This window comes from Heterodontus francisci, chromosome 24 (assembly GCF_036365525.1).
Source record: "Heterodontus francisci isolate sHetFra1 chromosome 24, sHetFra1.hap1, whole genome shotgun sequence".
NCBI classification, from domain to species: Eukaryota; Metazoa; Chordata; class Chondrichthyes; order Heterodontiformes; family Heterodontidae; genus Heterodontus; species Heterodontus francisci.
In genome coordinates, this window is record NC_090394.1 from 31,545,692 (window position 1) to 31,566,989 (window position 21,298).

The 21,298-nt window shown below is 43.5% G+C and overlaps 1 protein-coding gene across 1 annotated transcript; it reads right to left on the reverse strand.

Annotated features, from left to right (window-relative positions):
• Positions 1-1,983: 1,983 nt before the first annotated feature.
• LOC137383283 (somatostatin receptor type 5-like) lies at positions 1,984-17,112 on the reverse strand. Its single transcript, XM_068055855.1, has 2 exons — positions 16,792-17,112; positions 1,984-6,763 (listed from the first exon to the last, which is right to left on the reverse strand). Exons 1-2 carry the CDS (start codon positions 16,819-16,821, stop codon positions 5,600-5,602), a joined length of 1,194 nt encoding a protein of 397 aa, XP_067911956.1. The 5' UTR covers positions 16,822-17,112; the 3' UTR covers positions 1,984-5,599.
• Positions 17,113-21,298: the final 4,186 nt, after the last annotated feature.

Here is a 21,298-nt window from a genome sequence, read left to right on the forward strand (position 1 = left end):
TTACAGAAATGTATGTTGGCCCAGCAATCCTCAGTGTAGATTTAAGATCATTCATTCCTATCTCGCCAGTACACTGCTCTAACAATCTAGCTTAACTCTTGCCGTCGAGAGACTATCCCTGAAACACTCAGCATGTTAAAAAAGTTGGGCTGGATTTTAAGGAGCAGTCGACGTTGGGATCCGTGGCAGGGGAGGGGGTGCCTGAAGATGGCCCAAGATGAGGCCCACCACGGACCTCGATGCTGGCAGGGCCTGGACCGATATTGCTGGCGGCAGTGAGGCCTCGTGGCAGCACCTCCCGCGCTCCCCCTGCCCTCCGCCGCTCGGCAGCGGGACCACAATTTAAATATTTAAATAAATTAAAATTATCGCATTGATGAATCTCACGTCTCCTCCTGAAGTCCCGTTGCAATCGTCATCATCCGGGGAAACGAGGTGGTACATTTGTGGGGAAAGGAGGGAGCCAAGTTTATCAGTACAAGAGGGAGGTAAATCTGGTCAAACTAGCGTCATGGGTATAGGGAATGGTGGGAAGGGTTGTTGAAAGTTTGTGGTGGGGGAAGGTCAGATGGTAAAGGTAAGTGTTTTGGGGGGTGGGGGGCGCAGGAAGAGCAAATATTTAATTTAGTTGATAGTGGGGGTGGAAGAAGAGCAAAAGAGATGTTTTTATTTATTTAAATTCAATTTCCCTTTAAATATTTAAATTTCCAGGTAGGGCTGACAGCCCTTTAAAATGGCGTCAGCACATGTACGCGGGCAGCTGACCCCATTGCTGGGGATAGACAGCCCGCCTCTTCCACGTAATCGGGTTGTGGGGGGGGCGGACCCACCCCGGCTGTTCCAATGAGCTGCTGTATCTTGGTGTCCGCCACTGATTTTGGTGGCGGGCTTATAAAATTCAGCCCGTCTTTTCTTCCACATGAGGATAGCTAATGTTGCAATAATCAGCCAGGCATGGACATAAATGGAGATCAAAATAAAGCTGGCTATCAGGCTGATGCAGACAGGGGCCTTAGACTGACAAATCTAATGGACCAAATGATTTTTTCTCATCTTTGATTGTCCCTTTGCTTGTTTGGCATTCCAGCCATCCCTATGACTTCTCTGCACATGCCAGTTGAGCCATCAGCTTCTGCTTCTTCTACATGACAACAGTGGCTACACTTCAATAGTTCTTCATTGGCTATAAACTGCTGTGGGATGTCCAGAGGTCATGAAAGGTGTTATATAAATGCAAGTCATTCTATTTCCTTGTGATCTGGGCTGTGAAAGTAAAACTCAATTCAATTCAGGACCTATGTAGCTGCTAGAAAAGACTTGCATCCCCTCACTCTGGGAAAGGTCAGTGACCTAACTCAAAGCACCATCCCCCAATCAATCCCTTACATTCACATGTCATCTATCATTCAGTGATGTCACCCCACTGATTGTATCACATTTTAAACATGCAATGTTGGCGGATTTAATTGCATGACACATATAGTGATACTAAAAGGATTGGTGTTCGGAAATATCCAGAATTCTATCCCCAAAATATTATGGCACTTTGTCCTGTTCCTTAAGCACCACAAGCATTAAATACTTTAAGATGGGATCAATGTGTTGCAAGGTGAGAGATTTCAGGCTCAGTATCATTTATTTTGTACCGTCCTCACTTGAAGGTTTGGATCTTGCTGGAGGATCGTGCCATGGTCCCAGGTGCCTGCCCAGTATCTTAGCCAAGTGGTTAGCCTTAATGTGTGAGGCCAGACCATGAAGGGGGTTATTTTATACAGGGATCTTTTCTCTCATCCATCATAACTTATGATAGAAGAGCCATGAAATCCCTAGGAATATAGAGTCAAGAGGCAGTGATGCATTTTTCCCAGGGTTTCTGTCAGGTGAATCCCTGAGGAAATTCACCCCCCCCTGCAAACCACCCCCCCCCCACCCCGCCGCCAATACCCCAAGCATCAGTAGGACAAAGTAGTCTTCCAAGTGTCATCCTGCTGAGGTCAGGGGTTAATTGAACTCGGGATAATGTTGCCAACCCTATAGGATTTTCATAGAGCCTCTAGACTAATCTCCAGGACTCTACTGTGAGCATCCTGGGGAGAAAACTCACAGGGGCATTAAAAAAGAATAAAGGCTATTTGACTTACAGTCAAGAACCATGTAATCAGGTAATGAAGAGTCTGTTCTCTTTTCAATTGGCAAGAATTTACCTTTTGGATGACCAATGGCAGGAGAGTTGGGACGGGCAGGTTGGTGGAGGTGAACGGTCATGTGTTGAAACCTCCTGGAATACATCCAGCCAGAGTTGACAACACAAACCAGGGACCCCACTGGTATCTGTTGTGCGATCCCACTCCAAGTGGTGCATTTACCCATAAGGCCATTGGAGGGTACCAGACACACAAATTCTTCACAGTTTCTTTACGTCAAAGCTAAGTGCATAACAAAAGGATGCACCTTCAACCATGATTGTCCCTTGATGAGAGGCTTGGAAACATTGGAAAAATTGGGCAAACACTTACACCAGTAAACATAAACTGACCATCTTACAGACATTTCGTCAAAGGATCCACAATTGCTACGAAGGAAAAAAATGACACATTTACTACAATATAGGCCCACGAAGAAAAAGTGATGACACATTTTACACTACGTTTGTTTCTGATCAGTGAAGTAAAAAGCAATTATTACAGTTTTAGCATAATCTATTTCATAGAGTGATGTTTTTGCTAAGTAAGGACATTCAGTTTCTGGTTTATTTTCTAAACTAGTGTGGAACAGTTTTGATGGATGCTGCATTTTCTCTTCTGCAAACATATTAGCAATTGGCTGCCATGCACGCATAATGAACCTGAAGACATGAACATAGACCATAACATATTGCACGATGTGCTCACGCTTGGCGATTTGCAATATTTGTATTCCGTTACTGCTATTCATCAATGTTCAGTGTGTGTCAGCCCTCCTATCTCGCATTGCCCAGCTGGCTAACAACTAATTTACAATCCTGTCACACACCTCCTTTTGGTCGGTTTCAAGATTTTTCCTGTCTTGCCTTTTGGCTTGCTTTTTAGTCCTACTTTAATTCGCAATTCTCTTTCCATCTTCTGATGTCTTTCCCCTTCTTTGCCTGTGCTCGCTTTTTATATAATTTTGTGCAGTTTCACATCACAAAAAAGTGCGTTTGGTGGGGGTAACTTGGAACTTACAGCCTGTCTGAACCATAGAGTAGAAGCAGCTACAACACTAAACCTCTCTATCCTGCATCCTCTTGATTTCACCTCCAGAACACTACAGAAAATTTTACAAAACAAATTCCAATAAAAACCAAGTCAACCTCTCCCTCACCAACCAAAGGATAGCAAATCACCTAGCATAAGTAAGTGGCCCAAATTTTGCTGGATTGGGGCAACTTGCAATGTGCCCCATTAGTTCGACCTTTTCCCTCATCCTTCAGCTCAAAACATTTGCCCTGCAAGTTTCTGGAAGTGCAAGCTGATAACAAGGCATCTAGGACTTTAGTGAATGGTGGAACCCATAGTCTATCTCCTTAATCAATAGGATTTAGGGATAAAGAAAGAAAGAAACTGAGGAATGACAGTAAAGGAAATAGGGTGAATTAGGGTCGGATCAGGTCCAGAGAGAGAAATAAAGAGAGGGAAGGTAAGAGTGGATTAAGAGAGAGAGAGAAAAAAAAGAGACAGAAAAGAAAAGTAACAATTTTGGTCTTACATTTTCATTTGAAAACTTTTAAAATCTCGAACAACAATTTACTACCTGTAGGAATGAGACTCCACCATTTAAATTGCTTCCTTTCTGGGTCAGAGAGGTTGAATAGCATTGCAAGAACATAAATGTCCTCATTAAAAGAGTCCTTATTTACCAACCCTATCTTTCCATGGTGAGTTTAATGCAGAAGTGCAGCAACTTCATGAAACTCATGGGGAGGTTAAGGATGATCTGTAATTTTCGCGAGGATAATGGCGGAGCGGTGCAAATTGTCCAGCGAACTGTGTGATTCGCAATTTATAGGGAATCTCTTCCTTGCCACAAGTTGCTGGATGATTTTGCACATTAATAATGGTAAGTATCATTAAACTCAGTTATTTTGGTCGCAAATTCTGGGCCATTATATTTCAGGGTAGCAACTGGTTATGGATAACCAGATGATAGAGACAAGTACTTTATTTGCCATAGCTCCTTGCTACCCTGATGTATATACGAAGAGTATGCTGAGTCCCTGTTAATATAGGGAGGTAGACACATGCACACAGCAGCACAACAGTTGGCAACAGTCATATCCATTTTTTGTCTTAGCTAAATTTAAAATACTGAACCTTTTACAGAACTACCAACATTGTCAGTCTTTACAGAAGAGCTGTGTTATTTTCAGCCTCAGTGAAAACATTTCTTAAAAACCATTTAAGAAAAAACCCACAAAATCTATCAGCCTGGAAACTGCAGACTGGAGATTTTCAAATGTTGGTAGATATTGTGCCCTCCCATCCAAGAAAATGACCTACAAATTGTTTATCCTCTACTGGAGGAACACATGTTTGGCTCACAACAGGAGCTGGGTATTATTTCTTCCGGATTGGATACCAAAACAGTCCTACTGTCCCTTTATTCACCTTCATATTGTTTCTATCTTTGCCAAACAAATATGGTAATAAATACCCAGCGAACTGTCTAAATACCAGAAGTTAACATTGGTAAAATTTTGTGCATTCTGAGTGTTCATTTTCTGTTTGTCAGAGTACTGAGGTGCGTTTCCACTTCAGGCAGCTGGTGTCAGTATCAGGAACTTCCAATTTGCACGTAGCATAGGATGAACAGGAAATAAATCTTCATCCACTCTACCCAATAATGTACCCTGTCCCCTTCCTTCAAAAGAGTCCCATCTATCGCATCGAAGTATTTTCCCCCTTCTTCATTTCCCATGCTAGGATTCTCCACATGGAATTCAGAGCAGTTTTGAGCTCCAGTCCCATGCCTCTGTATTAAGAGTGCCCAAGCATGAGGAGTTCTCAGAGGGACAACGCTCCCCACTTATCTGAGCCGGAGTTGAACACACATATTGAAGGTAAAAGGACAGCTTTAGCTCATTGCACCATTCAGTTTCTGCACTACTGATTGATCGTGAAGTGTAGTGCGAATGGAAAATATACACTGTCCAGCTTAACTGTGATTTTGCTTCAAGACATCGATTGCCCTCACACAGAGATCTCAGTGTGAAGCCAATGATCTCTTACCATAAGCTGTATCATCCAAATGTTTTTGAAAACAGTCAAGTAACCCAGTTGGGCTGATTTGATTCATCACACTTGTGCCACTTGAAATGAAATGGAGACCACTTATTTTAAGTGGAAAGTGCAACTCCTCCCATATGTACATTTAAAGGAGTTCTGCAGACTCTCAAAGTTCATGCCTTCCTACTTTACCAAAGAATAACTGTACACACATACACACATCTTAGCCCAAAACAAGCTTTGGACCTTTCAAACATTTCAGAATACTCTCAACAAGCACTTGGTCAAATATCAAGTATTGGAGAGAGATTTGTCAGATCTCGGGAGTGCCACTATTTGTGACTGAGGCACCTTCCTTAAACCTGACTAGTTTGCATGCAGCCATTGGGTTCGGCCAATCTCTGTGTCATGCATGTATCTGGAAATCGACTCTTTTCTTGCCTCTGTTCAGTTGCATCCTCAACGCCATTGGAGTTGCATGAGCACAGAACTTTCTGGAAACTTTTTTTGAAGTTGTCTGAAAGGAACCCATAGAGTATGGGGTTGGCGCAACTGTTGGCATAGGAAAGGACCACCATAAAGAAATATATTCCTACAGAAACAGGTTCCTCCGGCAAAGTGGAAATTAAATTAATAATATTTAGGATGTAAAATGGGAACCAGCAAATCACGAATACAACTACAATGACGATCACCATTCTGGTAACCTTTCTCTCAGACTTTCGTCGTTTGGTTGATCCAACGCGTAAACCAGATGACTTGACTTTGATTATAATCAGTAAGTAACAGAGACATATTATTAACAGTGGGCCAAAGAAGCCCAGCACTGCTGTGTATATGATAAAGGCTGCAGACCAAACTGACTTGGGCTCTGGCCAGATGACGTTACAAGTGTTCATGTCGACTTGGACATCAGAATATATGATAAGCGGAAGAACAACCACAATGGATGATGTCCATACCGAGGCACTGATCATCTTGGCGATCTGAGGTCTGCGCCATTTGGTGGATCTGATGGGGTGTACAACTGCAAGGTAGCGATCAATGCTCATTACAGTCAGGCAGAAGATGCTGGTGAACTGATTGATGCCATCAACCGTCAAAACCAGTCTGCACATAAAGGATCCAAACGGCCAATAGCTCAAGGCATTTTGGGCAGCAATAAATGGCAGTCCCAGCATAAAGAGTTCATCTGCCACAGCTAGGTTCAGGATATAAATATTGGTCACTGTCTTCATCTTGGCATAGCGCACAACAACATAGATGACCAGAGTATTCCCGCTGAGTCCTATTGCACAGACAATGAAATAAATCACAGGAAGTACAATGGTGCTTACACTAGACATAAATGGGTCCCCATGGGTCCAATTACTGGATTCATTACTAAATGATGATACATTGATCTTCTCTGTGCTTTGTTCCCAAACAGGGACAGTGGATATTTTTAGGGGCTCCATCTCTTGCAGTGTAGTCCTCAAGGTCTCGCTCTCTACAAAACTGTACTCATGTCCATTGTGCCCCTAGGAAAAGAATTGAAGAAAATGTTGAAGGTTTGATAGGGTAGATAGAGAAAGACTATTTCCTCTGGCCGGGGAGTCCAGGACAAGGGGGTATAACCTTAAAATTAGAACAAAGCCATGGAGGGTGATGCCAGGAAGCACTTATTCACACAAAGGCTATTGGAATCTAAAACTCTCTCCCCTAAAAGTTGTTGAGGCTGAAGATTTAAAAACTTAGATTGATAGATTTTTGTTCAGGAAGAGCATTAACGGTTACAGAACCAAGGCGAGTAGCTGGAGTTATGCTATGGATCAGCCATGGTTTAATTGAATGGCGGAACAGGTTTGACTGGCTGAATGGCCTATGCAATGATTTTCCATTTGTTAATTGTTAACTTGATGATTGTTTAATTCAATCCATACAGGATGTTGATTCAGGGTGCAAGGTAGCACGACAAAGCTTCATAAATCTATGTCACGTCTCCCTGGTGTTCAAAATATGCAATGTCTCTTGTTTTAATGGTGTAAGATAGTGTAAGTTTCTGGTGATCTAATCCCTAGGAAATGAGAGGTGACTTGTGACATGTGATTCTCGCAAATAGAGACCATTTGGAGCATGGAGGTGATTTAGAAATAAAACTCCCACCAAGTGATTGATTGTGAAACACATGCAATTAAACTAACTGTGCAGGGAGCAGAGGTCTCTGTGCTTTCTATTCTGCCAGCTAAGTCTCTATTCTTATCTGTACCTCAAATTGCATTGTTTTCATTCTTACAGTTTATGAAGCTCCTCTCTGGACTTCTGTACTTATCCACTTTATGAGAGTGGGTGCAATGGGATGATGTTGGCAATCTCGCCAGCCATGAACCAGTGGAAAGCACTCTCACCTCTGAGTCTGTACCTTGTGGGTTAAGACTCCATGCCAGAGTCTTGAGCACAAAATCTAGGCTAACACTCCAGAACAGTACTGAGGGAACTCTGTACTGCCGAGGTGCCATCTTTCAGATGAGATGTTAAACTGATGCCCCGTCTGCTCTCTCAGGTGGATGTAAAAGATACCATGGATCAAAATAGCACGAGTGTAAATGAAGTATGAACATGGACTAGACCTGCCACTAGAGTGAAGTGGATTGAGACTCCCTGGAAGAGGATGAGGGTGTCTCACTCAACTTTCACTTTGCCTCGGGTCACGCCTTTGCACCCAGTTTACATTGAATGGGTTTAACATTGATGAGAAGCTCAAACCACACATGCCAAACCTATGGTGTTGATCTAGAGATCACACCAATATATTCCATGCTGATGATAGGTAATGATTCCCACTGAGGAATTAATGATTCTGACAGTGATTTAATTTTCAATAAATTGGCAGTCATTACCACAAATCTCTGAAGGCAGCAATAACGAAATCTGATCATTAGCTTGTTTTTCTACTCATAGTATTGTTTTAATCAGGAAATAACTTTATGAATAATTCAATAAATGTAGCGAGTCTATATGATTATAGATGGGCCTGTCTAAAACAATGGGTCACTGCTTATCACCGAATGAACCAGATTCAATGGTTTTAGAACCACTTCAAAAGTAAGGAAGCAAAAGCAGGCTGATTGCCTGAACTTTGTCTTCTCAGATCCTACCTGCTGACTTCAGCCTCACCCCCATCTTGCTCAACTTCCTGCTTTTCTTTATGTGCTGTAGAAATGCAAATTTGCTGTGCATTGCTGTCATGTCTATAACACAGCAAGGGAATGATTTTAACCTCACCTCTTGGCGAGGGTGCAGAAGAGATTTAGCAGAGTGATACCAGGGATGAGGGACTTCAGTTATATGGAGAAACGAGAGAAGTGGGGATGGTTATTCTTAGAGCAGGGAAGGATAATGGGAGACTGTTTCACTGGTGGGTGGGTCAGCAACCACAGGACAGAGATTTAAGGTAATTTGCAAAAGGACCAGAAGGGAGATGAGCGGCATCTATTTTTATACAGCGAGTTATCATGATCTGGAGTGTACTGCCTAAAAGGGTGGGAGATGGACTATTGGATAACACTTTCAAAGAGCTAGCACAGGCCCAATAGGTCAAAGGGCCTCCCTCTGTGCTATATCATTCTGTAATTCTAGATTAACTGTCAACAGTTCATTTCTGGAAAGTCAGGCAATAAGCACATACAACAATGCTTCACATTGCCATATGGTTAAGTGGCTCATGCGACCAGTTAGATTAGACTTGAAAATATCTCAGCTCTCTTGAATCGAAACTGCAAATGTCTGTATGGTGCCTACCTGGTTAGAACAGACAATTTTGTCACTCAGGGGGCGAGAGAGAGACAGGACCTGGAGATCATCTATTTCCTTGGGGCTGAAAATGTTGTGCCTCACTTCCCTTCTTGCTCCTAATTCTCACTTTTAATTCTGTCCTCTGACATTTGAAGCCTTCACCATAGTGAAGGAAAGTAACAGGGACAATTAATTTAGAATTGCCTTCATGTCTCATCATTTTGATGGCACTATATTTGACTTTTCTTCCTTGGCGCTGCCTGATGGGGTAGGCTTGTCAAGATTGGCTGCAATCTTCCCACTTTATGCCACATAAACCTTCAAACCAACAGAGAGAACTTGTGTTTATATAGCTCCTTCCATGACCTCAGGATATCCCAAAGCATTACAGCCAATGAAGTACTTTTAGAAATGTAGCGAGTGTTTTAACATAGGAAACACAGCAGCCAATTACACCCAGCAATAAGGCAATCACCAGATAACTTGTTTTGGTGATGTTGGTTGAGAAGTAAATAACAGTCAGGACACCAGGGAAAACTTCCCTGATCTTCTTCAAAATAGAACATGGGATCTTTTACATCCACCTGAGAGGGCAGACTGGACCTTGGTTTAACATCTCATCCAAAAGATGGCACCTCCTACAGTGCAGCACTCCCTCAATACTTCTGGTGGATTTTGTGTTCAAATCCCTGGAGTGGAACAGGAACCCACAATCTTCTGACTCAGAGGAAACAATGCTACCAACTGAGCCATGGCTGACACTTAAGTTCCTAACAGACCTATAGGACAAGCAGTAGGAAATTTACTGGCACTCTGTGCAGGTTAGTTGTGTGGCCTCAGCTGCTTCAGCTCCAGCAGTACCTCTGTGCATTCCTGGAGGTTCCTTATACCTTAGCCATTGACAGCCTGCCATTATGCTGTTTGGATATTTGTAAATGGAGTTTGTCCCTATGTGGACATAGTGTTCATTCCAAATTGGACAGACTCTATGGGCTGGATTTTATGTGGCTCCCGAGGCGAGGTCTATAAAGGGATGGAGATCCCAGAGCCAGAAACTTAACCTTCAAAACACTGGAAGATCACTTCAGGGTGGGGGGATGGAGGGCACGAGAAGGCCGAGGCGAGGTTCCCTCCACCGTTTCGACCTGACACCGGGAGCTCCGTCTCCTCCACAAAATCCAGCCTTATATGTGAGGATTTCTCAGCGCCAAGTTCGGAAGTTATTAAACACAGTAGGGCAACTTTTAGTTGAGACTTTAAACCAGGGCCCCATCTTACCCTCTCAGATGGACGTAAAAGATCCATGGCACTACTTCAAAAAAGTGCAGGGGAGATCTCACTAGTGTCCTGACCAGCATACATTTCTCAGCCAACATCACTGAAACAGATTATCTGGTCATTATCACATTGCTGCTTGTGGGAGCTTGATGTGTGCAAATTGACTGCTGTTTTCCTATATTACACCAGTGACTCCACTTCAAAAGTACTTAATTGGCTATAAAGCATTTTGGGACAGCCTACGTTTGTGAAAGGCACTATATAAATGCAAATTCTTTTTTTACAAGCCAATAATATTAAAATACTACCATTGGCCTCAGTGTTAAGGAGGGGAAATTAATCAGGGATTCTGCTCCTGATTGATGCCCAATGACTCTTCTGAGAAGTGCACACATGTGGATCTGAAATGGAATAGTTGAAAGGTCACAGACCTGAAACGCTAACTCTGCTTCTCTCTCCCCAGATGCTGCCTGACCTGCTGAGTATTTCCAGCACTTTCTGTTTTTATTTCAGATTTCCAGTATCTGCAGTATTTTGCTTTTATAGTTTTATTATGGAATAGAATTGGACTTGGTTGTGATGCTTACTATGCTACAATAGCCTGTCAAAACTCACTGTCTAAGGATAGGCATTTGGGTTATCAGTTATCAGAAGGCTGCTGGTGTCCATGGAAAGGAAACAAAAACAATATAAAATATTTCCCATTTTTAACAGGCAGTCTGCTTTTAATATTGCTCCACCCAATGGTAACTGAATGGACCATTCAGACACCATTAAAGGTAAGCAAGAGATTCCCCAAATGAAAATGACTCCTAATTTTCATTCCGAGTATCAGATAAGTAGAAAGAATGGCAGCAATGTATTAAACACCTAAAGAAATCAATATAAAGCAAATTTTTGATGAAAATGGGAAGAGGGGGTTGAACTGATATCACCAGTTTTAAACCAACACCCAACGTTAAAATGATCCATTGTAACTAGAGGGAACAATGACAGTACAGCCAGTGTGAGATGTTCAGTGCTACACATGCAGTCCTATCCAAATGTGATAAATAGAAGATAAGAACATTAAAGCTTCAGATATCAGTATCAAAAAAGCTTTTCATTTATCAAACCTTTCTTTTCACCCCATCATTTCATTTTTCATTTTAAAAAAGCATTACAGAGATGAATGTCTAATCATTTTCTCATGCACCAGGAGGTGATGTAAAATTCATGAGTGGACCTTACACTTGGAAAAAAACTCAGGTACTTTCGCCGCTGGGTCCTTTATCAAATCAAACCCAAAGTGACGAGATGAAATTATCCTTTCTCTGCTGACTTGCATCCTAAGCAAATTGAGTTCAGCACTTTTAACAAAATTCCCAATGTGCCTGTGCCCACTGCACAAAGATTTCCCATAATATCGACACCAGCCAGCATTCATATTTATGCCCCGTTCTCACTAGCTGTGTCATGTTCCTGGAATCATCAATTGCTCAACACTTGGCATCAGCCATGGCTCACTTGGGAGCATTCTCACCTGAGCCAAAAGGTTGTGGGTTCAAGCCCATTCTAGAGAGGTGAGTAGATAATCTAAGCTGCCACATCAATGGAGTGCTAATGCAATATTTCACTGTCAGAGATGGCAACTTTCAGAAACGAGGTTAAATTGTCTGCCTTTTACCGGTTTACTGGGGCTAAAAGATTTAAATTATGAGGACAGCTTGTATTGGTCTATGCAAGCCCAGGTTTGATGAAAGGTCATCAACCTGAAATGTTGAGCTGAATTTTCCCAGCCCTTTGCAGATGGACTGGTAGGCGGGAGTGCTGGTAATATGGCGGGAGCCTGACATCTTCCCGCCATCATGGCCTATTACCAGCAGCTGGAACCTCAGTGGCGTGTCTGCCCACAGGGTGGCCAATTGAGCCATTTAAGTGCCCAATTAAGGGCCACCTCCCACCCTTGCCAGCATTTCACTAGCATGGGTTGGGCTGCCACCATATAGGGACACTGCCAAGTATACCCTGATGGCCTCCCAGCGGGTTCCCAAGGGGGACGGAGGCCCTCCTTTAATGGGTGCTCCATGGCCCACGGAGGAGCCCCCCAATGGCAATGGCCGCCCTGTGGCTACAGTGCTTATAGGTGACACCCCCTCCCCACCCCCACATCTCCCCCATCTCCCACCGCCACCAGTCACCGGGGTCTGTCTGCCTGGCCCCGGCTCTTTAAAGGGGGTGGGAATCGCCATGGCGGCACCTTCTTTCTCCACCTGCAACCTCAGCAGTGGCCACCACTAGTGGTGGTGCTGCCGAGGCTGCCGAGCTGCTGACCCTCTGATTGAGCTGGCAACTCTGGGAGACAGGCTGCCATCCTCAATTGGACAGCAGTCCCAGCAGCAGAGTGTTAACAGTAAAATGCCGCCCCCAGGATCCTGCCGCCCACCGGAACAGGGTTAGCTGCTGCTTTGGGTCAGAGCAGCAGGACTTCTTTGATGTTGATAAAATTCAGCCTATTAACTCTGTTTCTCTCTCCACCGATGCTAGCTGACCTGCTGAGTATTTCCAAATTTTCTGTTTTTATTGCATATTTTATGGCTTGTATTCCTTTAAGTATAAAAGATTAAAGGGTGATCTAATTCAGGTGTTTGCGATGAATAAAGGGTTTGATAGGAAAAGAAACTATTTCCTCTGGTAGTGCAGTCTCAAACAAGGGGGTACTACCTTAAAATTAGAGCTAGGATATTCAAGTATGATGTCTGGAAGCATTTCCTCACATAAAGCGTAGTGGAAATCTGAAACTGTCTCCCCCCAAAAAAGCTCTTCAGTCGTGGAGTCACTAAACATTTCAAAACTGAGACTGATAGATTTTTGTTACAAGAGCATTAAGGGATATGGAACCCATGGGGCAAATGGATACAGATCAGCAACAAGATCTAAATGAATGGCAGAACAGGCTCGAAGGGCTGAATGGCCAATTCATGCAGGTCATCTTGTAGGGCATGAATGGACTACTTGTATTCTTATGTTCCTATTTGTTTGTATCAGTTGGATCTAAATCCGGGCTGACGCTTCATTGCAGTACTGAAGGAATACGGTACTGTCAGAGGTGCCTTCTTTGGGATGGAACAGTAAACTGAGGCACTGTCTGCCCTTTCAGATGGAGGTAAAAGATTCCATGGCACTATTTGAAAAAGGACTTGGGGAGTTCCCTGTGACGTTTTGGTCAATATTTATCCCTCAATCAACATCATTAAAACAGATTATCTGGTCCTTTATCACATTGTTGGTTATGGGATGTTGCTGCGTGCAAACTGACTGCTGCGTTTCCCTACTGAATAACAATGAGTACACTTTCAATTTACTTAATTGGATTTAAATCAATTTGGGATGTCCTGAGGTCATGAAAGACAGTTAGTAAATGCCAGTTTATTCTTTCTTCAGCTGATCTAAATTGAAAGAACTTGAGATACACTGAGCTATCAATCCCAATGCTGAGCTGCATTCCCTCCTAATCCCAATCCCAAAACTGACCTGCATTCCCTCCTAATCCCAATCCCAACACTGAGCTGCATTCCCTCCTAATCCCAATCCCAACACTGAGCTGCATTCCCTGCGGCACAGTGGCACAGTGGTTAGCACCGCAGCCTCACAGCTCCAGGGACCCGGGTTCAATTCTGGGTACTGCCTGTGTGGAGTTTGCAAGTTCTCCCTGTGTCTGCGTGGGTTTCCTCCGGGTACTCCGGTTTCCTCCCACAGCCAAAAGACTTGCAGGTTGTTAGGTAAATTGGCCATTATAAATTGCCCCTAGTATAGGTAGGTGTTAGGGAAATATAGGGACATATGGGGATGTGGTAGGAATATGGAATTAGTATAGGATTAGTATAAATGGGTGGTTGATGGTCGGCACAGTCTCGGTGGGCCGAAGGGCCTGTTTCAGTCCTGTATCTGTAAATAAAATAAAAATAAAAAATCCCAATCCCAACACTGACCTGCATTCCCTCCTAATCCCAATCCCAACACTGACCTGCATTCCCCCCTAATCCCAATCCCAACACTGAGCTGCATTCCCTGCATATCCCAATCCTAACACTGACCTGCATTCCCTCCTAATCCCAATCCCAGCACTGACCTGCATTCCCTCCTGATCCCAAACCCAGCACTGAGCTACATTCCCTCCTGATCCCAGTCCCAACACTGACCTGCATTCCCTGCTGATCCCAATCTCAGCACTTACCTGCATTCCCATTTAATATATTCCCAGCACTGACCTGCATTCCCTGCTGATCCCAATCCCAGCACTGAGCTGCATTCCCTCCTGATCCCAGTCCCAACCCTGACCTGAATTCCCTCCTGAACCCAATCCCAACACTGAACTATCATAGACTAATTTATGGCACAGGAGGAGGCCATTCAGCCCATCAAGTCCATGATAGCCCTGCATGGAGCAATCTAGTCAGTCCCACTCCCTGCTCGATCCCCGTAGCCCTGCAAGTCTATTTCTCTCAAGTGGCCATCCAACTTCCTCTTGAAGTCATTGATTGACTGTGCTTCCATCACCCTCATGGGCAGTGAGTTCCAAGTTATTACCACCCACTGTATAAAAAAAGTGCTTCCTCATATTCCCCCTGCATCTCTTATCCAAATCTTTCAATCTGTGTCCTCTAGTCCTTGTACCATAAGTTAATGGGAACATTTTTTCCCTGTCTAATTTATCTAAGCCTGTCATAATCTTGTACATTTGTATTAAATCTCTCCTCAATCTCCTTTGTTCTAAGGAGACCAACCCCAACTTTTCCAACCTAACCTTGTAACTAAAATCCCCCATCCCTGGAACCATTCTGGTAAATCTCCTCTGCACCCTCTCAAGGACCCTCACATCTTTTCTGAAGTGCGGTGACCAGAACTGGATGCAATCCTAGTTGGGTCTGAACCAGAGCTTTATAAAGGTTCAGCATAACTTCCCTGCTTTTGTACTCAATGCCTCTATTTATGAAGCCCAAGATCCCATACGCTTCACCAACCACTCTCTCAATATGTCCTGCCACCTTCAAAGATCTATGCACATGTACCCCCAGGTCCCTCTGTTCCTGCACATTCTTTAGAACAGTGCCATTAAGTATATATTGCCTCACCCCATCCCTTCTGCCAAAATGCATGGTCTCACACTTCCAACTGCCACTTGTCTGCCCATTCCGCTAGTCTATCTATGTTCAGGCAGTTTGCACCATCCTCACTGTTTGCCTCACCTGCAAGTTGGTGTCATCATCAAATTTTGAGATTCTACTCTGTATTCCAAGAGTGGTCCCAGCACTGACCCTTGGGGAACACCACTGTCTACCATCCTCCAGTCTGAAAAACAACCTGCATTCCCTCCTGATCCCAATCCCAAAACTGAGCTACAGTGGCTGATAATCTGAACCTCAATGACTTGTTCTCACTGGCTGCCATTCCCACTAGCTCCAATCGATAACAAAGTAAATAAACAAGCCCTGTCCAGAGTCGGGAGCTGGTGTCCCTGCAGTGAGTTAACTGAGAGGCTGTAATTTCCTAAACTGAAAATGTAACACTTTGCCTCCTGGAATAGCTGAACACAGAGCCGCCGGAAGCACAGGGCAAAGGTTTTATCTATTTTTACAGAATCGTGGCTTGAAACATAATGACTCCTGTTAATGTGCTGATGGCGGTCCATCCCCGCTCACTACAGAGCTGTCCGTGGGCATTAGTTTGGACAGAGCTAACTTTCTAAAGCGTTTCCTTGTTTGCCTTTTCCTCGCTGTTTAATTCTAAAAGGATTACACTGGCTTTGGTTTCAGATACTTCAAAAAATCAATCCAATTGGGACAAAATCTTCTCCCCCTTGTGACATTTGAAGTCATTCGCTTGTGATGGAAATACAGGCAGAGAAATATTTGTCAAATAAAACGGAACTCGTCTCCCAGTACAATTAACAATCAAACGTACAGGTCCTGCAAAAACAAAACGAGCTTAAATGTGAATGAGCCGAGTGCATGGACTGAATGAAACTTGCCGCCACGGTTCTTGGACTGTCGGCAGTATAGCCAACTCTTCAGGTACAGTCAGGCCATCATTTGGGTAGAATCATCGAATACAGCACAGATGGAGGCCATTCGGCCCATCGTGTCTGTGCCGGCTCTTTGAAAGAGCTATCCTGGTATCTGCCTTTTCCCCATTGCCTTCATCCAAATGTTCACTCTTCAGGTATTTATAAATTCCGTTCTGAAAGTTATAAAACGGCAGCAGTGAACACGCCGGCGGTTTACAACATTGTTCTGCCTCTTTGTGGGTCCAAGCAACATCTCTCAGCTTGGGAGCCCGGCATGGATTGGAATGACATCTATAATCTTTTAAAGGCAAATGCCGTGTTAAAATACAGTAACGACTGCCCTATGTTTATAATCAAATGGAACATGGTGTCAATACAGAAATTTACATCCTTTGAGCTTAAACAAACATAATTTCCTTATCAATCTGCGTCTACATTGTTTTGTTTTACCTGTTGGGATATTTCCAGCATATCCGCCATCCAATGGTGAAGATTGAAGGTCTAAGAATCTACAGTCCTCGAGAAGTGTGAAGAGGAGCGGCTTTTCAATGAGATCTGATCTTTAAACTGGCCCTAGCAGGATGATCCAGAACAGCGTGCCTTCCACCGTGTGTGGGAGAAGCAGATCCAAATGGTTAGTGAGATGGCGAGCCGGGGACAGGAGTTCTGTTGGGTTTAACACTGCCTGCTACTCAAACCGAGCTTGCAGATTGTCTTGAGTTCCTGACTGAAGCACTGAGTGACTGAGAGAGAGAGAGAGAAGCAGACTGGCTCTGTGCAGGCAGTGATCTGTGTAGTGGGAGGGGGCGGGAGGGGGAAGCCTGAGATCAGGATTTACTCCCTCCCTTCACAAACCATCGAACCAGTAGATTGGCGAAAGTGAATATGAGTCATCGAGGGCCAGAAACACTATGTATAGACTGGAGCACAAATACTCCCAACTCTACAAAGGCAACCTGATTCATTGATCAATCATTATACAGATCAAACATGTAAAACTGAAACTTAATCTGTGAATTGGAGCCTTCTTTGCCAACTAAGACAGATTTAAAATAATTAAAAATGTACATTTATTGCAGGAGATTTTTCCCACACATTTGAAAAGACCATTTAGTTTAAAACAGAATTGTAAAAGGACGCAGGCAATCTGTTAACGTGGGAACACGTATGTTTCATTTAAAAAAAAAACAGTACCTACTGTCTTTCTGTTTCCCTCCTTTCTGGGATTTTTTCACTCCTCTCCCCTTCTTTATTCACCTTTTCCCTGGCCTGTATTGTGACTTGCTTCCCCCTAGTCAGACCTCATGAATAAAGCTCCTGCTCCTATTTCAAGTGATACAGAAGCTCGGAAACTGAAAGATGGGATGGGGTGGGGGTTATTAACACCTCATGACCCCTCCTTCCTGCCTGTAAAACACACTCAGGACGTGTATCTTTAATAAGACAGGGCCAGAGATAGTCACTTAAACCAGCCCTTCTCTATCTCAGGGAATATTCAATTCAGTGTCCTATTCCAATCTCAGTCCAATCATTCACTGCCGCCTATCCCATAATATTGCACAAATCTGAAGTCTGGAGGGCATCGAATGCTGATTTTTATAATAGGGAGTAAACTTTGCATTTAAATAACACCTTTCAAGACCTCAGGATGTCCCAGAGCTAAAGAAATACTCCTTGAGATGTAGTCACTTTTGTAAACTTCATTATTAAGATAAAAGTTCTTATTTACATCGCTGACTATATATTCACAGTAAACGGGGTGATACGTCCCAGTATCATCCCAGTAATCTTGTAATCAGCTATAATGTAACCGAGTTTTATTACACGCTGCCATTCCACTAAATATCAGTGGAGTCTGGCATGACTGGGTCTCGTGTCCTTATATGTTGTACTCAACTCGCTTAATTAAAATGCAATAACATTTTAAAACCAACGCCATCAGTTCAATAAAGGGCAGTATGATTTTAAAACCCTTGTCAGGAAACATTTTGTTTCAAAAAGTGAGTTTTTGAAACTATTTAAACGGCACGTGCAAAAGAGGAAATAATGAACCACATTTACTAATAACATAAAGACCCTCACCGCCAACCCGGGGCTCTAGGAGGCTGACAGAACTGTTTGATATAAGTCTGTTTTCTCCTCTGGAACCTTCAGCCGGTGAAACCTGTCCTGGGATCGCTTTGGAAATGGAACTCAATGTCTCCAAATACAATCAATGGCTCCCTCTGGCGACCAGCGGTCAGCATACAAGTTGTACAGATCGGTGAGGGAGAGGAAAGGAAGCTTTCATTGAACAAGATTGTAACAAACAGAAGGGTCAGCGATTGTTTGGGAACGGACGGAAGAGGGGGTGGTCGCTAGCAAGGTCATCATTTATCGCCCATTCCTAGTTGCCCCAGTGAAGGTGGGTCTTCTTGAACCGCTGACGTCTGTGTTTTGAAGGTGTTCACAATGCTGTTCAGAGAATCATAGACATTTACAGCACAGAAGGAGGCCATCCAGCCTATAGTGTCCACGCTAGAAAAAATACCTGCTGAGCCATGGGGGGAGACTATAAAGGATGTCCAAGTCAGCATGGTGTGTGACTTGGAGAGGAACCTCGAGGCGGTGGTCTTCCCATGCGTCTGCTATCCTTGACCCTCGAGGTGTTGGAGGTCACAGGTTTGGAAGGTGCTGTCGAAGAATCCTTGGTAAATTGTCAAAGTGCATCTCCTAAATAGTATACTGATTTGTGACACTGTTTGTCCCACATCCAATTTTGGATGAGCAGGAAGTCCCTCCAGCTAACTATTGGGAAGACTGAAACCATTATCTTTTGTCCCCACCACAAACTCTGGTCCCTGACCAACATTTCCATCCCTGGCAACTGTCTAAGCTTCTGCTCATCTAAAACTCTGCTGCCCAAATCTTAACTCGTACAAAGTTCCATTCATCATCGCCCGTGTGGGTGCTAACCCACACGGCTCCAGGTCTAACAGCACCTTACTTTAAAAATCCTTATCCTTGTTTTCAAATCCCTCCAAGGCCTCACCCTCCCTATCTCTGTAATTACCTCCAGCCCCACAACCCCCTGAGATCTCTCCCGCCTCCAATTCTGGCATATCCCTAATTTTAATCACTGCTACATTGGCGGCTGTGCCTTCAGCTGCCTGGGTCCTAAGCTCTTGAATTTCCACCCTAAAGCTCTCTGCATCTATACCTCTCTTTCTTCTTTTAAGATGCTCCTTGAAAACTACCTCTTGGTGATATGTTCTAATATCTCCTTTTGTGGCTCAGTGTCAAAAGTATTTTTATTAATAATGCTGTTATTAAGCAACTTGAGATGTTTTGCTACATTAAAGGCACTATATAAATGCATGTTGTTGTTATGTAGGCAAATATGACAGCCACTTCTGCATAGCAATCAGATGAATTGTCAATTTTAAGTGAGGAGTGATTGCACACTTTAAGGTTACTGTGTTACAGACTGTATGATCTGGGCCAATCCACGGTTCATTATCAGCACTTGACTTTCTATACCGTCCTCGTAAATCATGTTGCAATGATTCATCTGTTAGTTTGTTATGTGTCAATATTGTACAGGATGCAGCACTCAGTATACCAGTGTCATTCTGCCCACCTTCTCTGCGCATTATTGTAAAGCCCTCTCACCTGTCTCTGAAGTGTTCCTTTCGCAGCCGCCAAATCTGTTTACTGAGGTCCTTGGGTTGTCCACGTGCATCATTGTACACGTTTTTTCCTGTATTTGCTCTTCCCTTTGCTTCCCTTTCCTCCAACACAGCAATTCCAAAATGACAGTCCTCATCTTCAAATCCCTCCATAGCCTTGTTCCCCTCTCTCTGCAATCTTCTCTAGTCCCATGACATATCATGAATCCACTGCTCTTCTGGTCTGGTCCACTGTACTCCAATTTCCCCTATGACAACCCCCCAACCGCCTCCCCACCACGTATTCCCCCCCCCCCCCCCCCCCCCCCACCCCCACCACAAGCTACCACTTTCTATCAACGTTTGTACTGCCGGAATATGCTGGGTTGTATTAGACAATTGTTCGGGGAAAAAAAATCACTCTTTCATTCTGTTATTAGCACTGTCACTTCTGAGTCAGAAGGTTATGGAATCAAGTCCCACGAATCTAGGCTGACACTCCCAGTGCAGTACTGCATTGTCGGAGGCCCCAACCACTCCCTCAGGTGGACATGAACGATCCCACGGCATGGAAGTGCTCCCTGGTGACCTGGCCAATATTTATCTCTTAACCATCATCACTAAACACAGATTACATGGTCATTATTTCATTGCCATATGTATGGACCTTGCAAATTAACTGCTGTTTTTCCTACATTACCGCAGTGGCTACAAAAGTACTTCATTGGCTGTAAGGTGCTTTGGATGCAACATGAGGTTGTGAAAGATGCAATATAAATGCTAATTCTTCCTTCTTCACCATTGTATAGATCTTAAAAATTGATTAACAGGAACATTCTTCGTTAAGTGCATGTTCCTGTATCCGATGGTTCTTTAGCTGAGGATAAGCCTGTGGTGATAGTTTGGATACTGTTCATGATCATGATTACTCAGTGATTGCTTCTCTCTAGATTGAACTGCTTATAGCTTGATGGCTGAATTTGCAATACACTTCTTTGCCATTTATTTTAATGTTTCATATTTTCAACAAATGTTTCAAAACACTAGAGTGCAAGAGGTTGTAAATTTAGTGCTTTTTATTTTATTATGGACCAGAGTTGATGATAAAATTTGTATAACCTGAGGATTATTCCTAGGAATAAAATTCTTCTCTCCGTCACTTTCAACTGGAATAGGAAGCCACAAACTCTGTTCCTTGGCTATCATTTCCATCCCTGGCAATTAGCTGAAACAGAGCCAGAACATTCACAAACTTGGTGTTATTTTTGACCCTGTGATGAGCTTTCAACCATATATTGCTCCATCACCAA